This window comes from Empidonax traillii, unplaced genomic scaffold (genome assembly GCF_003031625.1).
Source record: "Empidonax traillii isolate 1590-97213 ecotype Southwest subspecies unplaced genomic scaffold, ASM303162v1 scaffold1:size7828297, whole genome shotgun sequence".
Lineage (NCBI taxonomy): Eukaryota > Metazoa > Chordata > Aves > Passeriformes > Tyrannidae > Empidonax > Empidonax traillii.
Window position 1 is genome coordinate 2,581,977 of NW_020955194.1, and position 27,437 is coordinate 2,609,413.

General features: G+C 38.1%; 1 protein-coding gene across 4 annotated transcripts in view; it reads right to left on the reverse strand.

Annotated features, from left to right (window-relative positions):
* USP9X (ubiquitin specific peptidase 9 X-linked) overlaps positions 1 to 27,437 on the reverse strand; it is a 98,900-nt gene that overhangs the window by 15,675 nt on the left and 55,788 nt on the right. The window contains exons 16-34 of one of the 4 annotated variants that reach the window (XM_027884508.1): positions 26,913 to 27,255; positions 25,387 to 25,482; positions 22,836 to 23,047; positions 20,894 to 21,134; positions 20,535 to 20,684; positions 20,300 to 20,420; positions 19,733 to 19,863; positions 19,191 to 19,469; positions 16,457 to 16,582; positions 13,976 to 14,101; positions 11,011 to 11,177; positions 7,728 to 7,836; positions 7,575 to 7,607; positions 7,000 to 7,146; positions 6,739 to 6,885; positions 5,720 to 5,942; positions 3,186 to 3,406; positions 2,674 to 2,864; positions 2,063 to 2,236 (exon numbers count right to left, since the gene is read on the reverse strand). In XM_027884508.1, coding sequence (XP_027740309.1) covers positions 2,063 to 2,236; positions 2,674 to 2,864; positions 3,186 to 3,406; positions 5,720 to 5,942; positions 6,739 to 6,885; positions 7,000 to 7,146; positions 7,575 to 7,607; positions 7,728 to 7,836; positions 11,011 to 11,177; positions 13,976 to 14,101; positions 16,457 to 16,582; positions 19,191 to 19,469; positions 19,733 to 19,863; positions 20,300 to 20,420; positions 20,535 to 20,684; positions 20,894 to 21,134; positions 22,836 to 23,047; positions 25,387 to 25,482; positions 26,913 to 27,255 — 3,237 coding nt within the window. The remainder of the gene's footprint in view (positions 1 to 2,062; positions 2,237 to 2,673; positions 2,865 to 3,185; positions 3,407 to 5,719; positions 5,943 to 6,738; positions 6,886 to 6,999; positions 7,147 to 7,574; positions 7,608 to 7,727; positions 7,837 to 11,010; positions 11,178 to 13,975; positions 14,102 to 16,456; positions 16,583 to 19,190; positions 19,470 to 19,732; positions 19,864 to 20,299; positions 20,421 to 20,534; positions 20,685 to 20,893; positions 21,135 to 22,835; positions 23,048 to 25,386; positions 25,483 to 26,912; positions 27,256 to 27,437) is intronic. The other 3 variants (XM_027884588.1, XM_027884746.1, XM_027884670.1) reach the window with 3 other exon arrangements.

Here is a 27,437-nt window from a genome sequence, read left to right on the forward strand (position 1 = left end):
CAAATGTATGAGAAAGTTAGAAGCATGTCCAACTTTTATGTTTTACATGTGCTAGAGTGTGTAAGCAGTAAAAAAAGAACCGAACTCTTTTTTTATTGTAGTCTTCCTACGATTACATTACAGCATGTCCACACTGTATTTTCTGATCTGCATTAACTGCAGTTACTTTACGAAGATCATAAAAATTACTTGTATGTCTCAAGTTCACTGGAAAGATCATGGAAGTTGATTTTTTTAGCACATCACTTTTTTAAAGCAGCTAAAGTAGCATCCCAGTCTCTTGGCAAACCAAGCCAGTAGGAAAGCAGAGAGAGCAGAGCACTTTTTCATTGCTGATCTTTCCAGTCAGGAATTAGACTGATAAACACAAATACTGTATCACATCTAAAGACAACAGTTCAAAACAGATTCCAATTAAGCAAACAAACAAACAAAAAGCCTTTGTATTTTCCATCTGAAAAAAAAAAGAATAGCTGTCTTCATAAAATCACTTTGCATATTTATGACTGCCTTTGACGTACTGTGTTCTAATATAACCTTCAAACAAATGTCTAGCAATGAACCAGCAATGCTTGAGAGACAACCAGTTGATACATCTTGGAAATAATTTGTTTTTTAAAGATAAAGAAGCGATGAATAAATTAAACAGTGGCATCTATTCCAACATAATCCTGAAGGGCTTGTTTCTCTGATACGCAATCGAGCATTCAAGGATGAATAAATAAATATTTAGAAACACTTCCACCAATAGTAATATACATTCATCTATTAAATAACTTAAAAAATACAGAAATGCTGATAATTTGTCATACCCAAATCCACAGTTTACTTATTATCAGTTTTCTCCTCCCTAAAGTACAATCAGGGTAACATTTTTATTAAGTACAATCATGCAAATCCAGTAGAGTTCCAAAAAGATAGACAATACTTCAGGACAGTACATAATAACAGAAATTAATAGTAACTCTTGTTGCTTCACATCTGTATGTCATTTAATTGCCCATTGCATATACAGTAAAATCAGTGCTTTCATTTATCTTGCAATATTTTCAACTTATTTCTAGTCACACATTTTAACCCACGAAACTGAAGATGTGCCACTTATAAATTATTCTAATTCACACATGAACTCAGCTGAAGCTGAAAGATTACCACAGTAAAACCCGTTTGTATAATTTTTCCCTGTATTTTAACTGCTAACTGAAAGCAAATAAGTAAAAGGTAAATAGTAAACTTTCACAATAAAGAGAATTTGCAATGGGAATGTGCAGAAATGTGTATTGTTGAAGGATCACACATAATCTGAACAGTAAGAAGGCCAACTGATAGTGAAATGAGATCAAACATAATAATATAAAAGTAACTGCTAAAAAAGAACAAGTTCATCATTAGGTCATCCTGAATCTTGCATGCAATTTTAACCGTCCACCTGACTAGGGATATATGATGGGATATATAGGGATAGATCAAAAAAAGTCTAGGGAATTACAACTTTACAATGTCTACTTCTATCCCTTCAGTAATCACCATCATCAGTGAGCTACAGCCCTGCAGTCAGATTTGGTATGGGTGTGGTTTTACATATCCTGTACAAAGCTGAATTTCAGTATTCTCATTTAAATACAAATACAGCAGAAGTCTTAAGAAAAAAAAATAAACCTTCTACACCATCCTCCTTAATTGCAGGTTCCATAGTGAGCATGAACAGAGTTTTGCTCATTGGAACTAAACATTCATACCTGGGTCAGCTCTAAACACACAGGATGAAGACTGAAAACAGAGACAGTTGTTGGACAGGTCTTAAAATTTTCTACATTGCATTTGGTCCCTAAAGTGGTTTCACTTTTAACATGAAAAAGAATTATCTTTTTCTGCCCTGATCAACACACAATCTGCAAATTAAGGCTATAAAAAAAATAAGGTAGCAAAGACTATTCTCTAAAAAAAAAAAATCCAACACCCAAAACCACATCAAAACCCCACTCTTGACTCTAATCACTTTTATAAGAACATAACCATAGAGGGTTTTTCTGTAAAAGAGAGAAAACTTTTAAACACTTACCTATGTGGGCATCCTTGACAAATCTTCTGGTCAGCAAAGGACCCTCCTAAAACTTTACTTAACATTGCTGGATGGCCCAAAGCTTTTAAAGCTTCATCTAAACTGTCCACCAAGGAATTAAAAAATTCTAAAGCATCGTGTTGTTCACGTAGATTTACAGGTTCACCCCAAAGTCTGAAAATGAAAGCACATTCTTGTCAAATACTTTTTGTTTTGTTCTTCAACAATTGCTTTTCTAAAAAAAAAAACTTATTCAAGCTATTAATCCTTTCTTACTGAAAAAACTATTGACTGTTTTTTGATGAAGTATATCCCCTGTTACTCTGTCCCTGATACTTTCTGGTAAGCAAAAAAAAAAAAAGCTTTTGTGTGTAACTTTACACTTAATTCCAAGTCTCAATATCAAGATCAAGAACTGCTAAAACTCAATATAAACTTTGGTTTATTAACAGACTTTTACAGAATGGTGAAAAGGTGGGGTAACAAATACAATGCGGCACAAGTTCTGCTAATTTACACTTTACATCACTGTAAATCACACATGCATTAAATCACTGCCATTTTTTCTACTGATCCAGTAAACAAACATCAATACTAAATCTTCTACTTACCTAAATTGTTTCCAAAACCCTCTTGGTACATAGTACTGTAGCCTGGAAGCTGCTAAATGACCAAAAATTACTTGGAGATGCCTCAAAACTCCAATATTGTACTCTTTTCTATCTTCTGTTTTACTCAACGCTGGTTTGTCTTCATACTGATGTGGGTACCCAAACACATCATCTCGTGGGTCAACATTGCTCTGAAAAGTGGAAGAAAATTTGTGCCATTTTACACTCTCAGCTGAAAAAACAAATACTGTCTCTGTATGCATTAACAGCATCCTGGTGGCAGAAATGACACGTTGCTCTCCAGCACAGATCCACGAGGAGGAATTCTGCAAACCTGGCTGCTTGGATCTTCTGAACTGCCCCTCTGGTCCTGAGCCTACTCAGGTAAGAAATATGGTGCTATTTTCCCCACTGCTATCAGTGATTGATTAATGACTGAAATTCGTTAAAACCTTTTCATTAAAGAAGAATTACTAGTTAAAGATAAGCCAGTTCTACATAACTATATTTACCTCGTTGTCCTGCTTTTCATCCCCAGACATGTCATCATCTACATCACTGCCTGTGCCTTCTATGGCAAGAATCCCATTCCTGATGGCTGGAATCATGTACAGCTGCTGAATGACAGAATTCATGTAACAAGTGGCACCAGCATTTTTTAGCCCTACAAATCCCTTTGGTGGTCGAGGCCCAACAGGTGGCAGATACTCCCATTCTGTAAGAGCTTCACAAGCTAAAAGAAAAAAGTAGAATGTGATTAGGGAACTATTTTGTTATAAAATAAAGAGAATATCAATGCAGTAAAGGGCAGTTGCATATAATTGTTATTAGGCTGTATCACACTGCAGCTTAATAAAACAAATGTTTCATCAGAAAACTAAAATCAACACAACTTCCTATGAAAGACAGTTCTATCAGCCATCTTAACATTGCATCCTTTTCTTGTATGGCATAACTAAAGAGGTGTGCAGGCAAAAATTCAGTCTATTTAGATATGAAACAGAAGTCTTTCCTCAATTCCACCAAGCTTCTTAGCTGAAGAATTCAGCTGAATTAATCTAGAATATATAACCAATTTATAAGGCTTAAAAAAATTTATAATCCTTTTAAAATCACAGTATTTCACTTAAGCCTCATTTTCCATTGCCAAGGTGGGAAACAGTTCCAGGAAGTGCTATCTTTATGACTTGGGAGGGATCTGTGAGAGAAGACTCAGGAGGAAAAAATATGTACCCCATCTCTCCAGAGTACATTTCTGATCCCAGTTTCCTAGCTAACCTGTAGTCCTGTAGCTTTAACACAAAAGATTCTGACATAAGAGCATGCATGTTTACAAGCAAACTTGGTCTATGACTCAGAGAGCATGCAGAGTCATCCATGTGCTGTCTCTTTTGCCTGCCATACCATGGACATGTGGTGTTCTATCGTGCTTATCAAATACTGCAGTGGAAGGAAACGGAATTAAATCCTCCTGATTGTGAAGTGACAAGAAATACACTACTTCCCAATAGAAAGGGGTGAAGAAAAAAGGATGAGGCAGAGGGGAACACCATAAAGCTGCCCTTTTCATTTATTGAGATGGAATCAAACAGGGAGAGATTGAAAAATCTCAAGTGACTCACTGATAGCACCATCTGAGCAAGTAGCACTGCCCCTGTGAGGGGTAGTGGACAATTCCCTCTCCTTGGGATACTGTTTTTAGTTGCTCACAGTTTTTCTGAACTCTCTGAGTTTAAACATTCTGTTAAATCACACAATGGTTTGGGCTGGAAGGCACTTTCAAAGATCTTTTAGATCCAAATCCCTGCCATAGGCAGTTTGCTCAGGGCTCCATCCAACCCAGCCCTGAACACTTCCAGGGATGGGACATCCACAACTTCTCTGGGCAATCTGCTCCAGCACCTCAGCACTCTCATAGCGAAGAATTTCTCCCTTGTGTCCAACACAAATCTCTCTCTCTCTCAGTTTAAAATCATTGCCCCTTGTCCTGTAACTACAGGCCTTGGCAGAAAAGTCTCTCCATCTTTCTTCTAAGCCACATTTAAGTAATGGAGGCCACAATAAGGTACCTCTGGAGCCTTCTCTTCTCCAGTTTGTACAACCCCAGCTCTCCCAGCCTTTCCTCCCATGTGAGCACGGGTTTGCTTGGTTTGATAGTGTTTGCATTTTTGATTTATTGTTGTTGTTGAGGTTTTTTTCTTTTTTTCCCCTTTCCCTGTTAATATTACAGCCAAAAGGGTCTCCTTTTCCCACTCAGGGCTGGAAAAAAATATGCTCCTGTTTATTCACTTCTAAGAAAGTCTTATATGCTTTTTACTGACAACAAAAATCCATGTTAAGTATGAGCCTTTTGCCATCCTTGTGAAAATCAGCTCAAGTTTCATCTGACTACAAGCTTTTGAAGCACTAACATTGGCAAGTTTTTGTACATACTGCAATTGCTATCATCTTTCTCCAGAAAGTTCTTTCAGTGCAGAGCTGTGCTGAGACAAGGCCAAAACTGAGCAAACAAATGCTTGGGAAAGGACTCTGACAAGAGAATGAGTTCAGAACTAAAAGAGAAACAACACAGTGGACCTGTGTCTGTGTGTGGACAACAATGACAAATCAAGTGAGCAACCAAGAGACTGGCACTGAAACTCAGCCAAAGATACCTGATGAGGTTGTGGGATTGGTCAGGCAGAGCCTGAAACCATGAGACAAAAGTAGAAGGTACAGACAGAATGAGGTTCCTGGGAGCTGGTATGGACAAAGGGGAGCAGTCAGAGATCGGGATAGGAAAGGTCAGACTGTGGAAGTGACTGGGGCTGGAATTTGGATGCAACCATGTAATGCAAGTCAGTACATTTACTGCATAAAGGAGAACAAATAATGGCTACCCTGACAAACTTTGTTAGATTTTGACATCCTGATTTCGCAACACCAAAAGCAGCCACAAACCACAAACTAAAACACTCAACATCTGGTTCAGTGCAAAATAAACCAAAACCCATACATGACATACACATTAAAAAGTAGAAGATAGATAATTTAAAGTATTACATACTAGTGATTGCTGTACCTATGTAATACATTTCAGTCAGAGTGTCTACTATCTGTTTGAGATTTCGCACACATCCAACTGCTAGTGCAACAAGGAGCTCAAAGCCAGCATTAATAGTAGCTGGTGAACTACAGACTGGTATGGCCTGCTCAGCAGGCAATTCTCCATTTCTCATGTACTGCAGGTAAACATTGGATGCTGGGAAGATGAAATCATCTATCAACTCCTGAAAAAAAAAAAAAAGAAAGAAAATAAATCACCTGTTACCATAGAAGTGCATACAGTTTTATAAGAGTGTAAGAGATATTACATAAATGAATGTCTGAGAACCGAAAGGTGCTTAAAAAAAAAAAGCCAAAATTGAGACCAACACCATAATGAGCTTTTAAATTTAGAACAGAATAACTCCATTCTCAAGCGGTTCCCTGCAAACCCACCTCCCCATTGCAAGTTAAAAATAAATCTGTACTATTCTTGATTGGTAACAAATTTCTTTTGCCAAACCAGTATTATCTACAAAGCTCTCTATCAATTACTGCTGAAAAAACCCAACATTCCTGCTGTATAATATCAGAGGTACAAAGCAAACAGGCCTGATTAAAGAGGCATTCAGATGTGATGCACTTGTTCAAACCTGTTATAAGCATTAACAGCACTAATTAAGAACATGTGCAGAAAAGACAATACTGGGTAATGAAGGAAAACAGTCCTGTATAGGACTGTCCTGTATCCAGCTCACTATCCCAGTGGGATGTTTGTCAGCTACTGGAACACAGTAAGAATGAGAACATTAAGTACACTTTATGAATGAAACACGTAATTTTCAAAATTATTTTTAAAGAAAACACTGAACTCTAATTAGAAGCACTTTTATGGACACGGGCCACAAAATGCAAAGCTTCTTTATACTTACTTATGGGCAAAAAAAACTAACAAAAAACCCAAATACCCTCCCTCTCCCCCCTCAAAAAACCCCATCCAAAGACAAAAAACCCTCCATAGCTCAAAAACTTTCAATTTACCTTAATGAGATTAGCACCTCCTTTTTCACAACCAATATGGTATTTCTTCTCAGGTGTCTGGAATGCTAACAACTCTTTTGTTACTCCAAGGTGACCCTCTAAAATAGTTTCTTCAACACCTGTTTCCCCTGTTCTTTTTACTTCATCCTACCAATTTAAGAGAAAGTCAGGATACTCCAAATAACATCCATTTGCCAAGCTTAAAACTGTACTTAACAACAAAGCAGCGAAAAGCAGGAATAAACTGACCCCAAGACTTACCCTAATCCTCTTAAGCCAGTCAATTTCATTATTGAGGAGAACTTCAGCGTTGGGTACATTAATGTTACTGTTGTAAGCATAGTTTAGCAGATGTCTTAGGAGAGTGAAGTAGTCTCCAGAATGCTTAGCTCTCTCTCTTGCAGTACTCTATGTAAACCAAAAACAAATGACAGAGAATTCATACACTCTTCTCCTCACAGTGCAACACCAACACATCTTCCCTAAAACTGGCAGTAAATATGAAAGAAAACAAGTAATTTTTAACCCTTCAAAAGTTTACAATTGTATTTAAGCTGTTAATGAATGAATTCTTGACTATTTTAGTAGCAATTTCTATACCTGAGTGGGAAAAACCAACCAACCAACCAATCAACCAGTGAAGTGATCAAATTCAAGAGGGCCACCAGAAAAGCCCTGGCAGGCCCAGTAAGAGAAGGCACTGACTGCAGGTATCTCTCTAATCTGCTAATGATTTTTACTTGAAGGTCAGCATTCATTAAAGGTCAAATGCAGACATTAAAGCTTATTATTCATGTTCTTATTAGAAAATACAAAAAAGTCCCTTTTCCCCTCACCTGGTTCAAATGGAAATCAACTGTTCTGCTTGCCTGTGGGTCAAAAGGAATCTCTATTTTAGTGACTGCTGCCAAGAGCAATTTGTCTTTTTTTGCAGATATTTTCTCCTGTTGCTTCACTTTGTACAGAAGCCTTTATCTCTAAAAACTTACCCCTAGAACAGTGAACAGCAGGGTAATGAAGAAAAGGAGAGGTCTCTGTCCCATGCAACACCTGGTAGCCATTAAAAAGAACTGCTCCTGTGCCATCTGACGAACAGTCCTGGAAAGCATTTAATAGAAACATTAAATTCAATTTCCCTATCCAAACAGGACATTAAAAAAAAAAAAAAAAGAGTGCTTATCTGCTTAATGCCATTTCCTAAAGCTGAACATAATGTAAGAAACAGGAATATTTTTAATTATTCACCATCCATCATAACTGTTCCTCCTTAAAGTGAAATATCAGACAGATGAACTACTATTACAAAACCTGTTCCACAAACCAAATATTTGAAGATAAAATAAACCTGGAAGCACCCAACCATTACACCTTTGCAACTGCCAGTAAATACTGTGGAACACAACAAGCCATTTGCAATACTAAATAATTCTTTCTTTCTAATCAAGCACCAGTTGTACCCCATAGACAAACCAGAACTACCCTAGCAAAACTGCTCCTATGTACCACTACAGCAGTTTGCTGAGCAGCTCTGAACTGATCAAAATTTATCATTAGTAAGAAAAAAGATGACCCTCCTGAAAATTCAAGTGGCTTTAATTAAAGGAAATTTTCCATTTCAGAGCTTAATCTAATCACAGGAATGGATAAGCTTCAGTAAAGAACATATTTAAGGCAAATCCTATTCTTTCAAGCATTAAGATCAATTGTCTGAGCATTATGTCTTGTAAAAACTGTTAGGAACAACTCTGCTTGTGTGGGAAGTGACTACACATGAATGCTGTGCTTCATGGAAGTATCTCAGCATATGAAAAACTGGATTTTGCAGTGTCTGGTGTGGCTGTCGCTGTTTTCTGCCCAGGAGGTCAGTGTGGAAAGCACACCAAAGAAACCCATCCCCTTGAAAGTTCTTTCATGTGTGGTTAACTGTGTTTCAAAGATACACAAGAATGACCTTGAGGTCAGAGGAAAGATGCACCTGCCTGAGCACCCTGTCCCTGCTATCAGGCACAAAGCAAAGTGCACAAGGAAGATGAAGATGCAGTGACACTTCTCCAGAATCTTCTCTCTGCTTTTAACAATTTGTGGTTCAGCAAGACTACCAAAAGCAGTATTTCATAGCCCTCACTGGACAAGTTCATGAAAGAACCCCTCAAACCATTTCCAAACTGAAGGTTTACACTGCTTAAACGTTATGCTCAAGAAGGTCTTACACAAAGAAATACTGTTCTCTGTTCTCCCTTGGCTACTTCTTATTTTAAGGGTCTCTGTGGTGTTCTCCTCCCACCATTTCTCTCTCCTCCAATATGAAGTGCCCCCCAGCTATTCAGCTGCTCCTCAGATGGAAGTAATTTCAGAGCTTTGGTCTCCTTGTCAACCTTCTCTGATCTTTGCAAGTTCTCCTCCACTGCTCTGAGCAAAGGACCGTGGGGTGGGGGAGCTCTGTTCTGTCCTGAACAATAACCCACATTTCATGGGACCCGACTGCTGAGCTGAAGTTTTCAGAGAATTTCTCACACAAGTTTATTTTAAGACACAATCCTTCAATTGCTTTGGACACATCACACAGACAGTCCTCAGATCCACGCACTTAAAGGCAGAATGAAATAGATAAAGGTGGTATTTTCCTGAAGTGAGAAATGTGACCAAGCAAACACTGTTACATTTCTGAGGAGTGTGCACTATCTGAACATCAGTATTATATTTTTGTGAGGCTACAACAATCTAAGAGTTCTTTAGGAATCGTGAATGGGAAGCAGCTGCCCAAACACAGGCCCCTCATGCTGTATCAGACACATGAGGACAGCACAGAGCTGGCACACAGAACAGGAGCTGCAAGATGAACTCACCTTCACCCGGTCAAACAGCTGGAGGTCAAGCACCTCCCTCCTCGAGGCAGGCAACCTGAATCCTGCCCTACTGAATGCTCCAAGACACAGATTTCTGCTTAGCTGACAGAAATCAGCCTCTTCAATAGGTCTAAGGACCACTGCTTTACACTGGCACGAAGAATTTTTATTTATTTGGGCCACAAATAAATAAGCACTTTGCGCTGAGCACTTTGCAGAGATCAATGGAATACTTCTGTGTTTCAGGATTATTTAGGACTAGCTGTTCAGCAATCCACTGCTGACTAAACCAGTCTTGCATTCAGGGGACACCATTAGAAAATCAATTACCCTGGAGAGGAGGAACAGCTCTAGTGTTTAGTATCAAACATGCTGCACTGTTTCTCAATGGTTATGCACAGTTATGCTCTGAGGAAACAGCAAAAGTCCCAGTCTCAACCTCTGAAAAACAAGCAATCCAGAAAGATCCTATTTGTGAGATCTGAACTTGATCATCTTCCTTTTCTTTTATGGTGCACCAAAAGCATTTTCTCACACGCATATTTTTGCTCACATTGTTCTCTGCTTGAGCGTAGGAGATTAGAGAACAATAGTTGAAAATGGAAGGATATTCAGAATTCTGTCTGGTATTTGCTAAATTTTCTCCGCACTGCAAACATTAATTTGTTTCTGCATTGATTCGGAAGAGGAGCTTCTTAGCAACTTAGTTCAGTTTCCCCATCTTCCATCACAAAGCAGTTCCCTGTTTCTATCATGTTTATGCTATTCTGTCATTTAATAACGAACAGATGCACCATTCTAAAGGAGATTATCAGATGCATCACAACTTTTACAAGCACATGAGAGAAGAGAGCTCAGTGGTAGCTTCTTTTACTGACATCATGAACTATTTGTCCAAACAAAAGTGATATTTGCAAGGTTCGGTGAAACTCAAAATTCAACACCCTATACCACAGGCTGCAAACTAATAAAGTTTGTGGTATTTTGGTAACAGTCCACAGTTTCACCAACGTGTGCAAACTGTTCACTGTAAAGAGCTACTCTGAAGGATGAATATTCCTGAACATAAGAATTTTCAACCTGTTTACCTAAAAAAGTCAAACCCCTCAAACACAGTGTTGAAATTCTGAGCCCATTCATCTGAGAGCACCACAAATAATTTGTTCTAAAGCCATAGTGTAGCACATTACCAGACATCCATTCATGTGGCTTGACAATACCCTCCTTATGAGTACAAAGAAAATGGGACTGATATTTAGAACAGGTATCTAAAATTAGATTTAGATTGCTAAACAATAATTAAGACAGCTGCAGAGAAAAATCACTTAAATAAGAAGTCACTGCTTTGCATTTAGGCTTCATAATAATTTTGAATTGTAAAACAGTAGATGTGATTAAAAAAAACAAACAAAGCAGCAACACTTACTTGCTGTGGCAGTGCAGCAGTAAATCAATGATAAACGTCTGCCAGGCCTTTTCTTTACTGAGTGCATCCAGTGCCGTTGGAATCAAAGCAAAACACAGGGTCATCACCTCCAGTGCTTCACAGCAAACTTGTTCATCTTCCACGTCTGGTTCATTTCCTGCGTTCGTCTGTGAAAACAAACAAGAGTGCACAAAGTGGGCACAGAAAAAAATCCCAAGAAACCCAACTGGCTCCAAGGTATATCCACTAAATACAAACACAAACCACAAATTTGTATACTAAGTGATTATCAGTGCCAAGTGTTTTATGCACTGCACTCAGATCTGACTCAAAGCACTCTGTGGGATGACTTGAACTTCCAGTACTGTGCTTCTCAAAGGAGGATTCCAAGCATGAACTTAAGGAGCCAGAAGTTAAATAGGAAGCTTGCAAGCAGAAGTTTCTTCATTAAGTACTGTTGGAGTTTGCTGGTTTGTATCTGAGGGTTTGTTACTTTTTTTCTTTTTCTTTACTGCTCAGAACATGGAGTTAAAACCTTGGAAAACAGTTACTACTTAAGCAGAGAAAGGCTACAGTGCTCCATAATTCCTCAATAAGTCTGGTTTTACAAGGTTTTGACACTCACAATTTATTTTACCAAAAGCTTCTTAATATTGCTAGAATTTATTCATCACTATTTTTCAGAAACATGAAAGAGCTGAACCAAATTTCAGCTGTTGTGGTGAGTTTTAAAATAGAAAGTAATATTATTGCTAATTGGCACAGAGGTTACTCCTCTAACTAAACACTTGAATCAAATGAGTTGATTTTGTTACATTTCTCCAAAATAAATACTTTGAGAATAATTGCAAGCCCTCGCCTCCATCTAAAAGTAATTATCTTCAAGAAGTTCTGAAGGAACTGAATGTCAGCAGGTCTCCATTCACCATTTAGAAATCATGCAGGTTAACAACATTAACTAGAGGCAATAATTATTTGGTTTATATGTGGGAAGGCATCAAGATGAAGTAGGCAGAAAGAAGGGATTACAATGCCGGGAAGAGAACCAATTTTGAACAGGCCAAAGGATGCCTCAGTCTGGCAACAAACATTATTCAGTCTTTACACAACAGCTACAAAATCAGAGACAGTCAGCACACCGAGGGGGGAGGATGTGGTAACCCTGACACACCTCGGGATCCCGAAGCAAATACAGATGCTTTCACCAAGTTCAGGACTGCACCTGCTCTGCACTGCCCCTGGTCAGAAAGGACGGTCATTTCTGCATTGCTATTTCAGTTACTGCTGCAGGGCTCGAGAACAGCAAAGGGCATTTTGCATTCAGGGAATATTTCAGGTGTCCAGGAGCTTCTCTGAGCTAATGAGGCAAAGGCAGTTGGACACCACTGGCATCTTCAGCCACGGGGAGGTCTCCCATACCAGAACTTTTTAAGGCAGGAGGCAGAAGAGACTCCATACTAGTTATGCTCTCAAAATAATTTATCTGGGGTTTAAAGTTTAATTCAATTCACCAGATAAGTTCAGAAGCTTCTTCAGGTGCTCAACATTCTTTCAGAAATCATTCTTGATGGGACTACTCTGAAATGCCTCTCAAAAAAATCATTTCCCATTGTAGCCTTGGATGTTTTCAGGAATCCTGACATGTCATTCCTGATTCCACAAAAATCAGTCTGCTTCTGTTCTTAAACTCACATTTAATGATCAATCTCTATCCCAAATCTTAGCAAAATACTTCTGTGACCTATGAGTTCAAGTCCAATGTCTAGTGGTTAACTTAGAAAACTGAACACATTTTTCTTAAAACACCTTTGCCTCTAAAATCCAGTGTTTGTCAGTCATCAGTATATTCAATCTTTATAAAGCCATCTTAAGTTACTTCCTCTCACCTATAATAAATACAACTCTCCTAAAATAAGAATGTGTCCTTTCTTCCATGATGTTCCTCTATTTCCATGATACTTTCCTCTTTTTTTGTTATACTAGCAAAGGGTACTGTATTCTTCCTTTTTTATTACTTCGCAATTTCTTCCTCTTTTTAATTTCAAATTTTTTCCCATCAATTTTCATCTCCCTTTTGCCTAGCATAAACCAAATGCAGCTGCCATTTATTACAAATGTCCATGTAAGTGTCAATAAGAATAAATTTAAAAAAACACAAACAGAAACCCCATAAAGTCCTTTGAAGGATGACTGTTTTCAAAGTAACTTTAGAGAATTTAACTGTAAAAGTTATAGCCAGAAAAATGTTAGAAGAGCACATTTAGCTCTATTTTCTTTTAGGTTTATTTTTCCAGTGCACTGCTGCTCTTAAAACATAATATGTATAGATACAAGAGCCTATGTTTGTGTGCCTGGACTGTCACAGTAACTAAACCATGTTTTATATGCCAGTTTATCACCTAAAAAACCCCAAAGCCCCAATTTCTTTAATGAAGAAGTCATGCTCACAGCAATAGAAGAGATGCCATCATACCACTATGTCAGCTAAATGTAAAGGTGTTGCACTTTTCTGAAGTAAATATTCTCCTTCTGATTGATCATTTAAGCACAATCTTCCAAGATTAAAGCCCCCTTACAGATTCCTCTCCCTTTTACTCTCAAATACCGACAAGTCCTAAGCATGATTTTTTTAAAATGAACAAGTGAAGATGCTCAGAGAACAAAAATATACTTTTTAAAAAAATCATTTTCAAAATACAGGTTACTTTTTCCTGTAAGTGTAAGCAAAATTACACAGAAGGAGTGTGATACTGGACCAATGTATAACCCCCAACTCCAAACTATGTTTGTAAACCATGTGTGAAACCATCAAGATGGTTCACATATCTACCAATAAAAGGAAAAAAGTCACACAGGATTAGCAATTAATTAATGCTCCTCCCACCCTAAGCCTGACCTGGTCAACAGACTCCTTTATAAACAAATTACCAGTTCTACAGAAAAACAGTTGCTTAGGAACTCTTACCTTTTCATAGATTTTACTGATTTCCTCATTCGAGCTGAACACCAGCTGAACTGACCCACAGCCTGACGCCCAAACGATTTTCTGTACTGCCCTGATAACACAGATATCAGGGATGTATTTTGAAGCCTGAAAAAAAGAGAGAAATAAACCAAAGCAACATTAGAATGAAGATGCAAATAACATTACTGTGGAGCCCAAATTCTCACAAATATATTTTATAGAAAATTTTACCTTAAAATTTCAAAATTTAATAAAGAATTTTTCCTTAAATAGAAAAAGGAAGGATGATGTATCTTGAAAAGTATTTGTACTTCACTTGTATATAAAATCTCATTTTTTAACAGTAAGTAGGATGCATGAAACTCTGATTCTGAGTAAGATTTAGAAGAAACTACCAAATTCAATGCTAAATTTCTCAATTTGGGAAAAAAACCCAAGAAACCACCAAACATGCATCTGGAAGGCAGCCAGCCTCCTTAAGCAATCCAGAAACTTATTTCAGGGTTTTTCCTCATCATGCTATTTATTGTGCTGGCTGATAGCCAGCTCCACAAATTGATGCTTATGAGGTAGGTGATCATTATATAAAGGAACTGTTCTACATTTAAGATATACAGGTTTTAACATTAATAAAAACAGGGCTCATGCATCTTATAAATGCAGAATTGATCTTCAGTATTTTGTGCGTGGACTGAGTTGACACCAATAGTTTCTACTGAAATACATACAAAATATACAAAAGTACATTACAAAATATACAATTGTTACTATTTATAGTTCGTATCAACTTTGAAAACCAACACAAAACACTGTCAAAGTCTGTATTCTAAGTAGAACTGTGTAAAAAATAGGCAATCTCTAAAAGCAGATGGCAGACAGTTCTTAAAAATTTCAAGTTCCATATTTCTAATGCTCAGACTTAATAAAAAAAGAGGCTGAACTAAGCTCTCTGCATCAGGAAAACTGAACAATGTGCATTCCTGTATTGATATGGACATTAACTGTAGTTACCAGAAAAATAACAGGCATTTCATCTTTGTCACAAGCAAAGCAACCTCAGAGCAACAGCACTACAAGAAAAGTAATATGTGGGGTTTTTTTTAATCTCATTGGAGTTTTAAAATCTTCAAGTATCAATATTTTTAAAAAAGTTGAAAAATTCCTTTCTCTGCAGTATAGAAACCATGTTGGATTTAATTTTTAAAAAACTGTGAGTACAGTTAAAAAGAGTCAGTCTTTCTGATGGAACATCAAAACATGAAAAAGAGAAGCAAAAAACCTTTCAAAGGCTAACTACAATATATATGTAATTTAGATCTATAGCAGTTTTCATAATATCAGAAATTTACAAATAAAACTTTAACAGGAATACTGTTAAAGATATTCAGGTTTTGTTTGCTTTGACATGCCTGGTGAAAGAAAAATTAATTATTTATTTATTAGAAGTCCTGCAGGAAAGACAAAGGCACAATTAAAAAGCTTTCTTCATACCTCGCCTGCAAAGACACTTCTTCTATGGAAGAAGTTTAATTAAATTGAGTTCAGTGGGCTGATTTCACCTATGGATGTGACACCACCACTGATCTGAGGCAGAGGGGTCAGTCTTGCACTCCAGCACAAGGTGCTTTCCTCAGACACTGCCCCTTGCTCTGAAGGGACAGTGCTCTGTTCAACACCAAGATGATCACATGAGGCTACTTCTACCTAGATGCCTCAGAAAGGGTTTGGAGATGGTTTGGCAGGTGTGCTGTAGAGCACAGAAACACCATCCTCACTGCTGCAACACTGGAAGGGACCCAATTCACTGTGCAAGAGTTAGAGCAGTTCTGATTGCAGCTTCTGCTGAATTCAGCAGAATTCACTAATATATTCATTGACTGACTCATGATTCCACATCTAAACGGGGTTTGGCCATACCATATGGGTAAGATTACTACATTTTCAAAGCACATTTAACACTACTGAGGTCCACAATCCAATTCCTCACTTGCAGCATTAATCCATTTTCAATATATAAAGATACACCGGCAAGGATTTGAGATGGTCCGTATTTTAAACCTCCCTCCCTCTTTCTGTCTTTCTCCTCAAGAAGAGAGTGTTTCCCAGAAAGCAAAATAGAGAAGACCAAAAAAAAAAGAATAAAGTATCCCAAAAGGTGTTTTCAAAATATCCCTTAACTTCTGTAAATCTATTACATAGTTTTCTAAAGTTCTGATCCAAGGATAACAATATTCACAATCCATTAAAGAGCTTGTTCAGAGCTTGCCTCTTCACTGAAGCCTCTTTATGGTATTAGACACCAAATTTCATAAAGCATATAGAAACAATCAAATACTTTTAATTAACAGCTTACTGAATCATATGAAGATTATCTAAAATGTTTCATGACATTTGAAATGGAGACATGCCATAAATTTAAGGACTAAAAACAGAAGAAAAACGCTATAGGAAAAAAGGTGAAACAGAAAAGAATTCACCAACCTCATCAGATATTTGCTGGGCAAGCCGTATTGCTACATTTCTTAGCATGCACTCTGAAGTTGGATTAGGAATGTTTTGTAGGGCATTTTGTAGCACCACTGCCTGGTCATGAGTAGCCTGGTTTATCTGGAAGAAAGTATTTCTTATACTTATTTACATAGGAAAAAAAACAAAAAGACATGAAGACCTAAAGTTACTTGGAAAGATTTGGCAGAAGAATGCAAGATCATGGAAGGAAAAATACTTACAGACTCTGCAAACACCAAGATAAATCTCCTCATTTTCAAACAGATATCACCTTTGAAGACACTTAATGCTGCAGTGTATGATCACAGAGTACAAGCAGTTAAGAGGAGAGGCACTTGCTCAAAACTTGTTAGGTTTGGAGACTTGTTTATTGATCAGATTACTGATCAAGATTATTCATAACAGAATGATTACAGTTTCACCTCCTTCCCTTTCTGTTGATGTAGGAAAGAAAGGGTTTGGTCAAACATTTGGTTCTCCCTCTGGATTAGGTAATTATATCCAGACAGTACATGGTTACAGTGTTCATTATACTTAAGTACATTTTAAACATCTGAGTTAGAGCACTACTGAAGAATTCTGCTCTGAATTATCCCTCCTCTTTTTTTTAGGGTATTTTCATAACAAAACAGCAGCAGGACAAGTTTTTATCTTTTCTGTATCGGTTTGAGCACACAGCTCTCTCTCCCTGGGCTGCCAGAGCTTCATGGTTTTGACAGTTCAAATCCGAAATGGTTGTTTCCTTCTCACAGACAAACAAAAGACTGTGGGCTGTGGTTACAAGTTAAAATTTCTTACACAAAAGAGTTTCTCCATTTTCCCTGTACCATTTCATTCAAAAAAAGCCACCTCAAATGCTGCTCAAAGGACACCCTGAGAAGCTGCTCTGTAACACCTGCCTTTGGTCACTCCCCTTGCTTTGTCAGCTTCACTAGGACAGTGATTTAAGGAGCAAAATTACAGACCCCCCACCAAAGACTAATAGAGTCAATTAATTCTTGGAAGCAGGCTGGAAGTGATCAACCCCAATATATATGGGACAAATCAGGTTCAGAATACTGTGTTTGACAACGTTTTTAATTCCACCTCCTATGAAAACAAGGAAGAAAAAGTAAAAATTTCAAAGGTACTTATGACAGCAACAGACTGAAAACTGAAAGACTGCAGACACATAACCCTGGTTACCTCATTCTCTCAAGTACTGATGGAAAGCCAAGATAGAATGCTGTGCTTTGGTACTTATGTTTTAGATAAAACTGATGGAAGTTACTAACACATCTCACCTCCATCCCAAGGTGTAAACTTGTTGGTGCTGCAGCAATAAAAAATATCAAAGTCCTTCAAACAGGATGATGATGAGGACAGCAAGAATAACCATGTTCATTCCAACAAATCAGTTAATACTATTAAGTTAGATGTTTGCAACACCAAACAGTGAAGGTCAGCAATCATGGACAAATGCCACTACCTCTTAAGTAGTCAGCATAAATATATTTTTAACAGTATTTCAAGGCTCAAATGATGATATCTGTGTTTCAAACTACCTTTTAAATTAATGTTGTAAGAAATTATTATGTTGTGAGGGTAGTAAAATTTACTCATTTAAACAGAATGAAGGATAGGGTGGCAAACATGTCTGCTTTAAGATGTTTCTATTATATTCTGACATGAGACATGGAAAGGGATCTTCACCTCTAGAAAAAGAATTAATTCATGTATCTTGCAAGAGATGTAGCTAACCATAACAGCTATTTCTTTTTCAGACTTAAGGGGAATGTACTTCTCTGCTTCACAGATGGATCTTAGTTAATACCGTGGAATAAAGTACCCTGAAGTGGGGCTCTCTATTCTTGAGTACAGGCTGAGAGCTCAAGAAACTATTTGGGACGGAACCTCACAAAAGGCAAAAAAAATATAGCCAAATAGCTGGCATACTTGTGAAGCAAATGTCCAAGACAAACAGCAGCAAAGTTTACTTTTTGGGCTCTGGGTTGTACATCTACTGTAAGATGACACAAATAAAACCTTGACCCACAACATGCTTGTCCAGATGTACAATACCTAGCCTGCCCTATTAAACACGCATAAAATCTACTTACAGACATGTGAGATCACAGTCCAGAACACCTGTGTCAGACTTTTCCCTTTCTAACCCTGAGAAATCTTAGGGCAGGACACCTTTCAACCATCAGCACTTAACTTTGCAGTGTACCTAACTGTTCTCTGCAAGAATCTTCTACAAACAACGGACAGAACTGGGAACTTAGCAAGCCAAAGACTTGTCTTTATGTAGACAAAGGGCTGGCATGACTCAGCATCAGTTCTGTTGGTTTCTGCTCTAGTAGATACAAGAAATTCAGAGGCACATCCTTCAACAGACTCAGGAGCTCAAAAGAACCAGAATTCTTTTTGTGAATGGAATTTATGGGATAATGTACTTAGAAATTAAAAGTTATACCTGACAATCACGCAAACCACTGAAAATCACATACAGAGCAAGTGCATGTTACACCTAACTTTTTGCAGTCACAAAGAAACAAGTGGATCTCTTTTTTAGACATTATCTGAAAGTAACAGGAGCTCTTGGTATGCGATTCACTCGAAGAACAGACTGTTAATGAAGAGTGGAGAGAAGTTGCTGCAGACAACATAAAAACCAGACAACCATAAAAACATTGGTATTTGCAGGAAGGAAGGTTTATATTACCGGTGAAATTGTACTTGTGCCTTCCACTACTGGCTGACAAGCTTCTGCCACAGCTCGAACGTGGCCATATCCGATTGCTGTGAGCAACAGTTTGGCTATTTTCAGAGCGTTAAGGTAGGCACCCCTTCGAGTTTTCATATCTGCATTTGGCAGGAAGTTATTTCTGGTCAGCATGCTCAACACAAGAGGCAAACCACCGCTTTTTAAGAAGTTGTACTGGAAGTCACTGGCATCTTCTCCCAGAGGTGCACTGGCAGGCATTAACAAGGCATAAACTACCTGTAGAACAAAATATAGAGTTAACTAACAGCAGTGCACCAGCTTGGATACAGATACTGAACACGAAATATATGCAGGAATGTTACTTAAACAATGCTTTTGACAGCACTGGTCATACATGTTTATTCCAGTAAGTAAACTGGTAAGTACTTGTGATTGCTAATTTCAAACCAAAATTTGATCTTACACTTCCATAACATTACAGAGAAGACTGCCACAGAGAGAGCTGAAGATTTTTAAAGAACAGGCAAAGCATCACGAACCTCTGTTAGGTACAGCACTTGTGAGGCAGAAGGACCAAAGAATAGCGAATCAAGGGATGGACTAAGGCTGCTTTCCCCAAGCTTTGCGTGATCTAAACAAATAGCTCTGAGCTTCTCAACTGTAGTGTTATCTGCAATAAAAACACAACTTGTAAGCATTTTGTAACAAAACTACTCCACAACAAGCCAGTAGTATTTACAAATATAAATCTGAAAAGTTCTAAGTGTATCAGAACAGTTGCAAAACGTTACAGACAAGATCAGTCCAAAGGGATCCTGTTAAAGCAGTGCTACAAAATAAGTTTAGAAAACAGTATTTCTCCTCATTTTCACTGCACTATGGCACTAAACCCCCATACCAACTGCAAACTATGTAACTTCATATAGCAGACATTAAATAACTACTTGGGAACACATTTAGAGTCCTAACTAGGATTAGTCATGAATTACAATATCAATAAATCATCAGAAAGTAGAATATACTCCCCACCTTCATTTTTCTGTAACAGGTAAGAAATTATTAGAGAGGATATTACAAGAGAATAAAAGGATAAAATTAAGTTTTACCTGGTGGCATGAGCTTCATTAGAACACGAGCTCCATCTCTAAGGGGTGGCATATTTAGGCTACTGCCCAGGTCTGCAACTTGCCAAAGAAAAGAGATGTATCGAGGATGCAGTGACATGATCTTAAAATAAGCGAATTAAAAAAAAAAACAAACAAAACATACATTAAAATTCCTACTGAAAGACAAAGTATAAGAAAAAATGCATTTAAACTGCTAATTGCAGAACCAGCTTACCACTCCAGGCAAACAGCTTTCAACCTCTGGATTTGGCCCATCGCTGTAGTGGTTGCCGTGGTTGCCCGGAGAACCAGTTGAAGAGTCAGAAGAACTATCTGGACTTGAGGGCATATTAGAATTTATCTGTGTGAGCTTAGCCGTAATTAGCTGAAAAACACAACCACAGTTTTAATACCATGCATAAATTAGGATTCTTTACTAAATAAGCACCTGATATCACATTATTGGCACAATACAAGGAGGAAGAATGAAACTATTTCACAAGAGTAAGTGATCCCGTGCACGGTATTTTTCAAGCATTTACAAAAGGGCAGCAACATCCGAACTGAGGTAAATCATCAGCCTGCAACGCTCACCGTTTTGTCTTTGAGGTTCAGCTGCCCAATGAGTTTTCTGTCATCTGCAGGGTCCACCAGCTCCCCACCAATGAACAGCTCCACTTTTGTGTGTGCACTGTTGGCTTTGATGCGGTTGAGGATGCAACGCCGCACTTGGCCAATGGTGTCGTTTGTGTGGGACCAAATATCCAAATCTTCCACCTGCCGGCCTTGGTTGGGAAAACGAACCACCAGGGTGATATGTTTACCACGGAAAGCTCTGCAAACAAACAAACCAGAAAAAGTTATTCTTGCCCTCACGAAACAGATTCTTTTCCCTGCTGTATTTTGTGTTGCAGGTATTTCGACATCAAATCTTTACGTATGATGATGTTCTCCAGCATGAGATTTTGTGAAAGCCCCAGCAACTACGCAAACAATACACACAGATCTTTCAAGAAGCCAAACTTGGCATGAGTGCATTCATCATATGGTCAAACTTACAGCCAGGTTGGGAACATCAACAGAAATTTTAGAATACTCTTATAAAGTTTATGTCTTTCCTCTGGCTTGTAACTTTCTGAGTAAAATGTGCAAAGAAAGATCAATCAGGCTGGCAGTGACATTTTGCTCTTTTAGCAAAGCAACTCAGCTTTAAAAACACCAAGATCAGAAGAAGCCTTCAGGTCATCAAGTCTTAATGACTTCTGTCAAAAGCTGTTACAAGTTTTACATTAGAATTCAAATTTTTAAAATCACAATTCCTTTAAAAAAAAAAAATTGAAAGGGATAAAAAAAAAAGGGGAAGAAACAGTTTCACATTAGCAGTGATCACACTCCCATAATGGCAGGGAGCTCATTAGGAAAGATGTGACCAGATAAGCCCAACAATTTAATCCCATGCAACAAAAGGAAAAAAATCCTCAAAAAGCTCCTTGCTAACAAGGCCTGTGAAAGATTACTCTAATCAAACAAGCAGCCCATATAAAAAAAGATGCATCCACAATGAACAAGAGAGCTTCATTAGGACTAATCAATCAATCAATCAATACAATAAAAAAGCTGTAGGAACACTGCAAATTACTGACACACTGTGAAGAAACAGCAAAGGGCATTTAAAATAAGGGATGACAAACCCCTACCATGTCTAAAAATATTTTAGTGCTATCATAAATCCATAGCAATTGCAGTGTATTCCTGATGTACTTCTGAGGCTTTCTTCCCACAGAGAGGAACTATTAACAGTGGAACATTTAAACAGTTTTCTGTTCTGCTTTTCTCTCTCAGGAAAAATTTTGTTTATGAACATCTACACAACACTGGATTTATGTTTCCTTTTTCCTTATACCAAAGACAAAGCTAAGGAAGAGGGAGCTAGGATTCAAGCTGAGTTTTCATTGAAGGACAAATATAAGAAGAGTGAAGGTATACAGAAAATAAATATACTTCAAGGTATTGTTTTCTTCTTCCCCCTCTTATGAGGAACTTACACAGACTATTTCCCTTAGAAATAATCCCAAATTTAGGCTTGCAAAGTAAGATAAAGATCTCTGTAAACAACTCTGGAGGTGAAAATATATATTAACATTTTTTTTGTACAACAGGAATATGAAAGACAAAGCTTTGACCATGCTGATGTAAAGAATGGTATTGCTTTTAAGTAATTATCTGAAAAAAAGAACTATATCCAAAACAATCAAGTCTCAAGGTACAGCGTGACAGTTAAAGAACAAAACACCAGCACAACAGGTTTATCCTCAGGTCTGCTGTCCCTTTCATGTACACCTGCATCTGCCTGATCTTTCAGATTATTTTTTAAAAAAATGCAGTTCCAAGTATTAACAAAGAAAATGGAATTCCAAAACTCTGTAAATACCATTCCCTGAACAGAAACCCTTTAAAATGCAAAAAATCACAAAGCTATTTGTAATGTTTTAGTTTAACACAAATCAAAATCACAACACTGCTTTTCCACACGTACCTTGACATAGGTAGAATAGTTCTCTCTTCGTGGTAATCACTGTCACATTCATTTATATATTCTCTTAAAACAGTCAACACTCTCACCATCCGTATTGCTTCTTGTCTTGCACAATTTATACTGTCCTTATCTCCATCCAACACACATAAAGTATCATAGGAGGCTTTTAGACGATCGAAACAGGACTGAATGAAGTCTTCATGAATCACTACCTAATTACATAAAGAAATCGGTGCAAATACAAGAAGCATTAAAAATCATCTTTTCAGAAGGATAACCCAATGGTAGAAGTAAAAAAAAAAAAATCCCCCAGACCAAACCATTCAACCAAATCAACTCCCATTGATAAAACAGCTCTAATTTATTGCTGGCTTCAAAAATCTTACATATCCTCAGCAGCTATAATTGTACAGTGCAAACTCGTATGTAAATAGAGAAAGTCAAAGTCTGGACAGAGAACACACACTCAACTGGACTTTCATTTCATCATTTTCTCAGACTGTTAATGAATCTCAGGCTGACAGTCTAGCACAGGTTAACTTACTTAACACTAAGAGTGAACACAGAACATTTGCAAACCCTCAGAACAACTACCCTGCCCCAGCCTCCAAAACCACATAACCAAGTTCCAGATACACTCAATTCCTGCACAGTCTCAGGAATGGATTTCGAGCTAGATTCAGTGGAGTGGCAGCTGTAGCAACTCTCTTCCTTCTGCCTGGTATCTAACATTGTATGTCTAACATCTAACATCATTGCCCCTGACCGAGACTGACATGTAACCCAGAGAATCGCTGTAAAACATCTGTAGTGTCTCCAGGTAAGTCTGCAACCAAAACATGGACAGTCACAGCTACTGCAGCAAACCACAGTCCAGCAGACTTAGGGGCAGCTCAGGAACAGAGGAGTTACCAGCACACTGAACACTTGTGTGCATGCTGAGTCAATCCAACACTTCTGGAAGTGTCAGATCGTCAGATCTAACCACATGCAGATGCACAGATCGATGCACACCCAGATCTATTGCAAGAGAGAAGCCTCCAGCCATCTGCCACTGCAGTAAGATACAGCTTGAATGGCTGTAAATGCACCACCTGGAGCAGCTGTGCTGGATCTGCCACACAGGCAGCTTTGAAGAATCTAGAAGTGTTTTTGAGGACAAGTATGAAAACTGAAGTCTTAAGAAATACAACCAGCAAGCTATTGATTGACAATTGTCCAGAGGACAATATCCCTTCACTAAATCTGTGCAATCATTAAATCATTCAATGTTTCGGTCAGAAGGGACCTCAAAGATCATCTAGTTCCAATCCCCACTTCATAGGCACACTTTCTGCTGCATAGGTTGCTCAAAGCTCCATCCAACCTGGCCCTGAACACTTCCAGTGATGGGGCAGCCACAGCTTCTTTGCACCTTCACCACCCTCACAGGGGAGAATTTCTTCCTAATATCCAATTTAACCCTACACTCTTTTCAGTTTAAAGTCATTCTCCTTGCCCCATCACTACATGCCCTTGTCAGAAGTCCCTCTCCAGCTTTCCTGTAGCCCCCTTTAGGTACTGGAAGGCTGCTCTAAGATCTCCCCAGAGCCTTCTCTTCTCCAGGCTGAACAACCCCAGCTCTGTTCTCACAGAAGAGTAGCTCCAGCCCTTTGATCATCTTCATGGCCTTCTCTGAACTCACTCCAACAGATCCATGCCCTTCTTATGTTGGAGACCCCAGAGCTGGATGCAGCACTGCAGGTGTGGTCTCATGAGAGCAGAGCAGAGGGGCAGAATCCTCTCTCAGCTCTGGATGCAGCCTAGGACACGTTTGGCTTTCTGGCCTGTGAGTGCACATCTTGTCCCTCCGTGCCCCCAGTGCTTCCCCTCAGGGCTGCTCTCCATCCACTCTCCTCCCAGCCTGTACTTGTGCCTGGCATTGCTCTGACCCACGTGCAGCACAGGACCTTTTGCTTGGCCTTGCTGAACTTCACAAGGTTTTCCCAGGCCCACCTCAAGCCTGTCAAGGACCCTTGGGTGACATCCCTTCTTCTGACCTCACAGAAACTCATTATCTCTTCTCTGCCCACTGAAAAGCAGCTCCCAGCAAATACAATAATACCTGATTTGCTAGAGCTCACCTTGACCATTACAGAGGGAAACTCTGTGACCCTTTGTAAGGGACATGACAGAAAAAAGAGATTACATCAGCTTGTGACAACTCCACAGACCCAGCCAGGGAACATGCTGGTATAAGTAAGTGCCACAACCGGAAGTTCCATAAAAGGCCTTCCTAAGTATATGACATTAACTGTTCTGAATAGAAAGATCAAACACAGCAGATAGACTTAATATGAAAAATTTATCAGACTTCACTCTCCAAATATGAGAAAAAACTCTTTAATTCTGCATCTGACCAGAAACTGATGGCTAGACTCAGGAGTACACTCTGCAAAACATGAAAACTATTCTCTGTTTTCAAATCTTTCAACTACAAAAATATCACCAAATTGAACTTTATTACTGTTTCTCTATCATATTTCAGTTCTCTTGTTGCTCTCTTTTTTACCTGATTAACTTGTAACCTTGGGCCAAGATTAGTATAGATCTCTTTCAGAAGGTCTATTGCTCTGTTGGCGATGTCGTCATTTCCCTGAATCACAACCTAGCATAATTTTAAAAAAAAAAACAACAGAAAGCATTAGAAGTCTTAAAACTTGCTGGTATAAAATTTAAAAACATAACTACTACATAAGTATCTTGACACAATCATATGTCTAATTATTTTATCAGATGAAAGTGACTAAAATGTTTAGATACAAAAAATAAAACCCCTTACACTAAAGGTAATCATATAAAAATCATGGTGAGGAATTAACTAGTTTTAAAGGAGTCCAGACCAAAAAAAAAGCTGATGTTTTATAATCAGAGGCAGTGTTTATATATTCATCTTCACATAATATTCCAATTTTCTCTAGTTTCAGAGATTAAGACACCATTTCTTCAGACGCTTGAATAGCCTGCATCACCAAAGAGAATTTTCAAGTATGTAGATGGCTGTGAGCAGCTGGAATGGGAACAGGCAAATGAATTCTGCTTCTAACGTGATAATCTAAATTTTAATAACTAGTCACCAGGTCTGAAAGCAGGTTTTACAGACAAACCCTGCAGGATACTGAGCTGAAGCTTAATGAGTTTGGTCATGCTGACCAGAGGAAGGTGATTCCCAACAGTAAAACATGTTATCATTATGTGGGCACTCTGTTCACAAACACTGTGGGAATTTATTTGAATACAAATTGTGATCTACTTTGGTTTTAACTATTATCACCAGGATGAAAATACCTCACCCTGCAAAAAGCCACAACCAGAATTACTGCAGACAGCTGTTGTACATGTTTTGCAAAAACACAGTCACGATAACCATGGCACATTGCACCACTGTGGGTTTTAATGCAGCTCTTGAGAACTAGAAACAGTCCGAACAAATTACACAACAGATTAGATACTGATGTTTTTCACCAACAGATCTGGTAAGCTTCAGAAAGCAACAACCTTCCTGTTGAAAAGGAAGATTTTGTACGTACAGAACAGGTGGTTACATAGGATCTGTTTGATCCTAGATAACCACCAGGTTTAGGCAACAGGTTGTGGTTCTAAGAGAAAGAATCAGACCATTGGTCACACCTGGCCTAATGTGGAATCACCCCAGTTTACCACACCATAAGGAACACAATGAAGTAGCTTATGAAGTGCAAGAAACAAAGTTTAATTATAATGTGCACGTGAAAGAAAAGAGAAATCCACAGGTAAGTCACCTGGAATGATCCTTTCTTCTTCAACAGTATAGGCAAATTTTTAACGTCATGTGTACATATAACTATACTTATGTTTCAAACAACTTTCCATCGAGTATCAGTCTGCAGTTACCAGCTGTACACTTGCTGGGAAGACAGTGGAGTCAAAAGTCATGTGTTTACTTTGAAAAAGTAGATTTTTGTAATTTCCATATGAAATGACACATTCTTAAAAATATTAAGAGACCGACAAAGACTCGGCAATTAAACTTTCAGATGTTTCCTCCAATTAACTCACCCTCCAAAGGTAGTCTAATCCTATTAACTCCAGATCATCCATCATATAGGCTCGTCTCTTTGCTACTAGCTTTCCTTCTCGACAGTTCACAGCTTTGAAGAAACGTTCAAAACATTTCATTCCATTTTCTGTTAATAGGGAAGGATCCAGCTGAAGCACATTATTTTCAAAGAAGTCCTTATTAATGTCAGGGTCTAAGTCTGGTTCATCCCCCATTAGTTTGGAATACCATTTAAAACAGGCTTCGCGATCACAAAGATAAACCGCATTTTCAGCTAAACACTTCCATATTTGCTTCGCCTGAGGGGCACAGAGCCACAGCTGACCATCCTTCAATAAAAATCTTGAGCAAAACAAAGAGACAATTAACAGCACTTCTAACACACAGCCAGGGTTACAATATATATATATATTATTCATTTATGTATCATAAGTATAACCTTGAAAACTTTATTTACATCATCAATATGTTTATTTTACATCATAATTAGACCCATGATTTCTTAGGAAGTCTGAATAGATCAA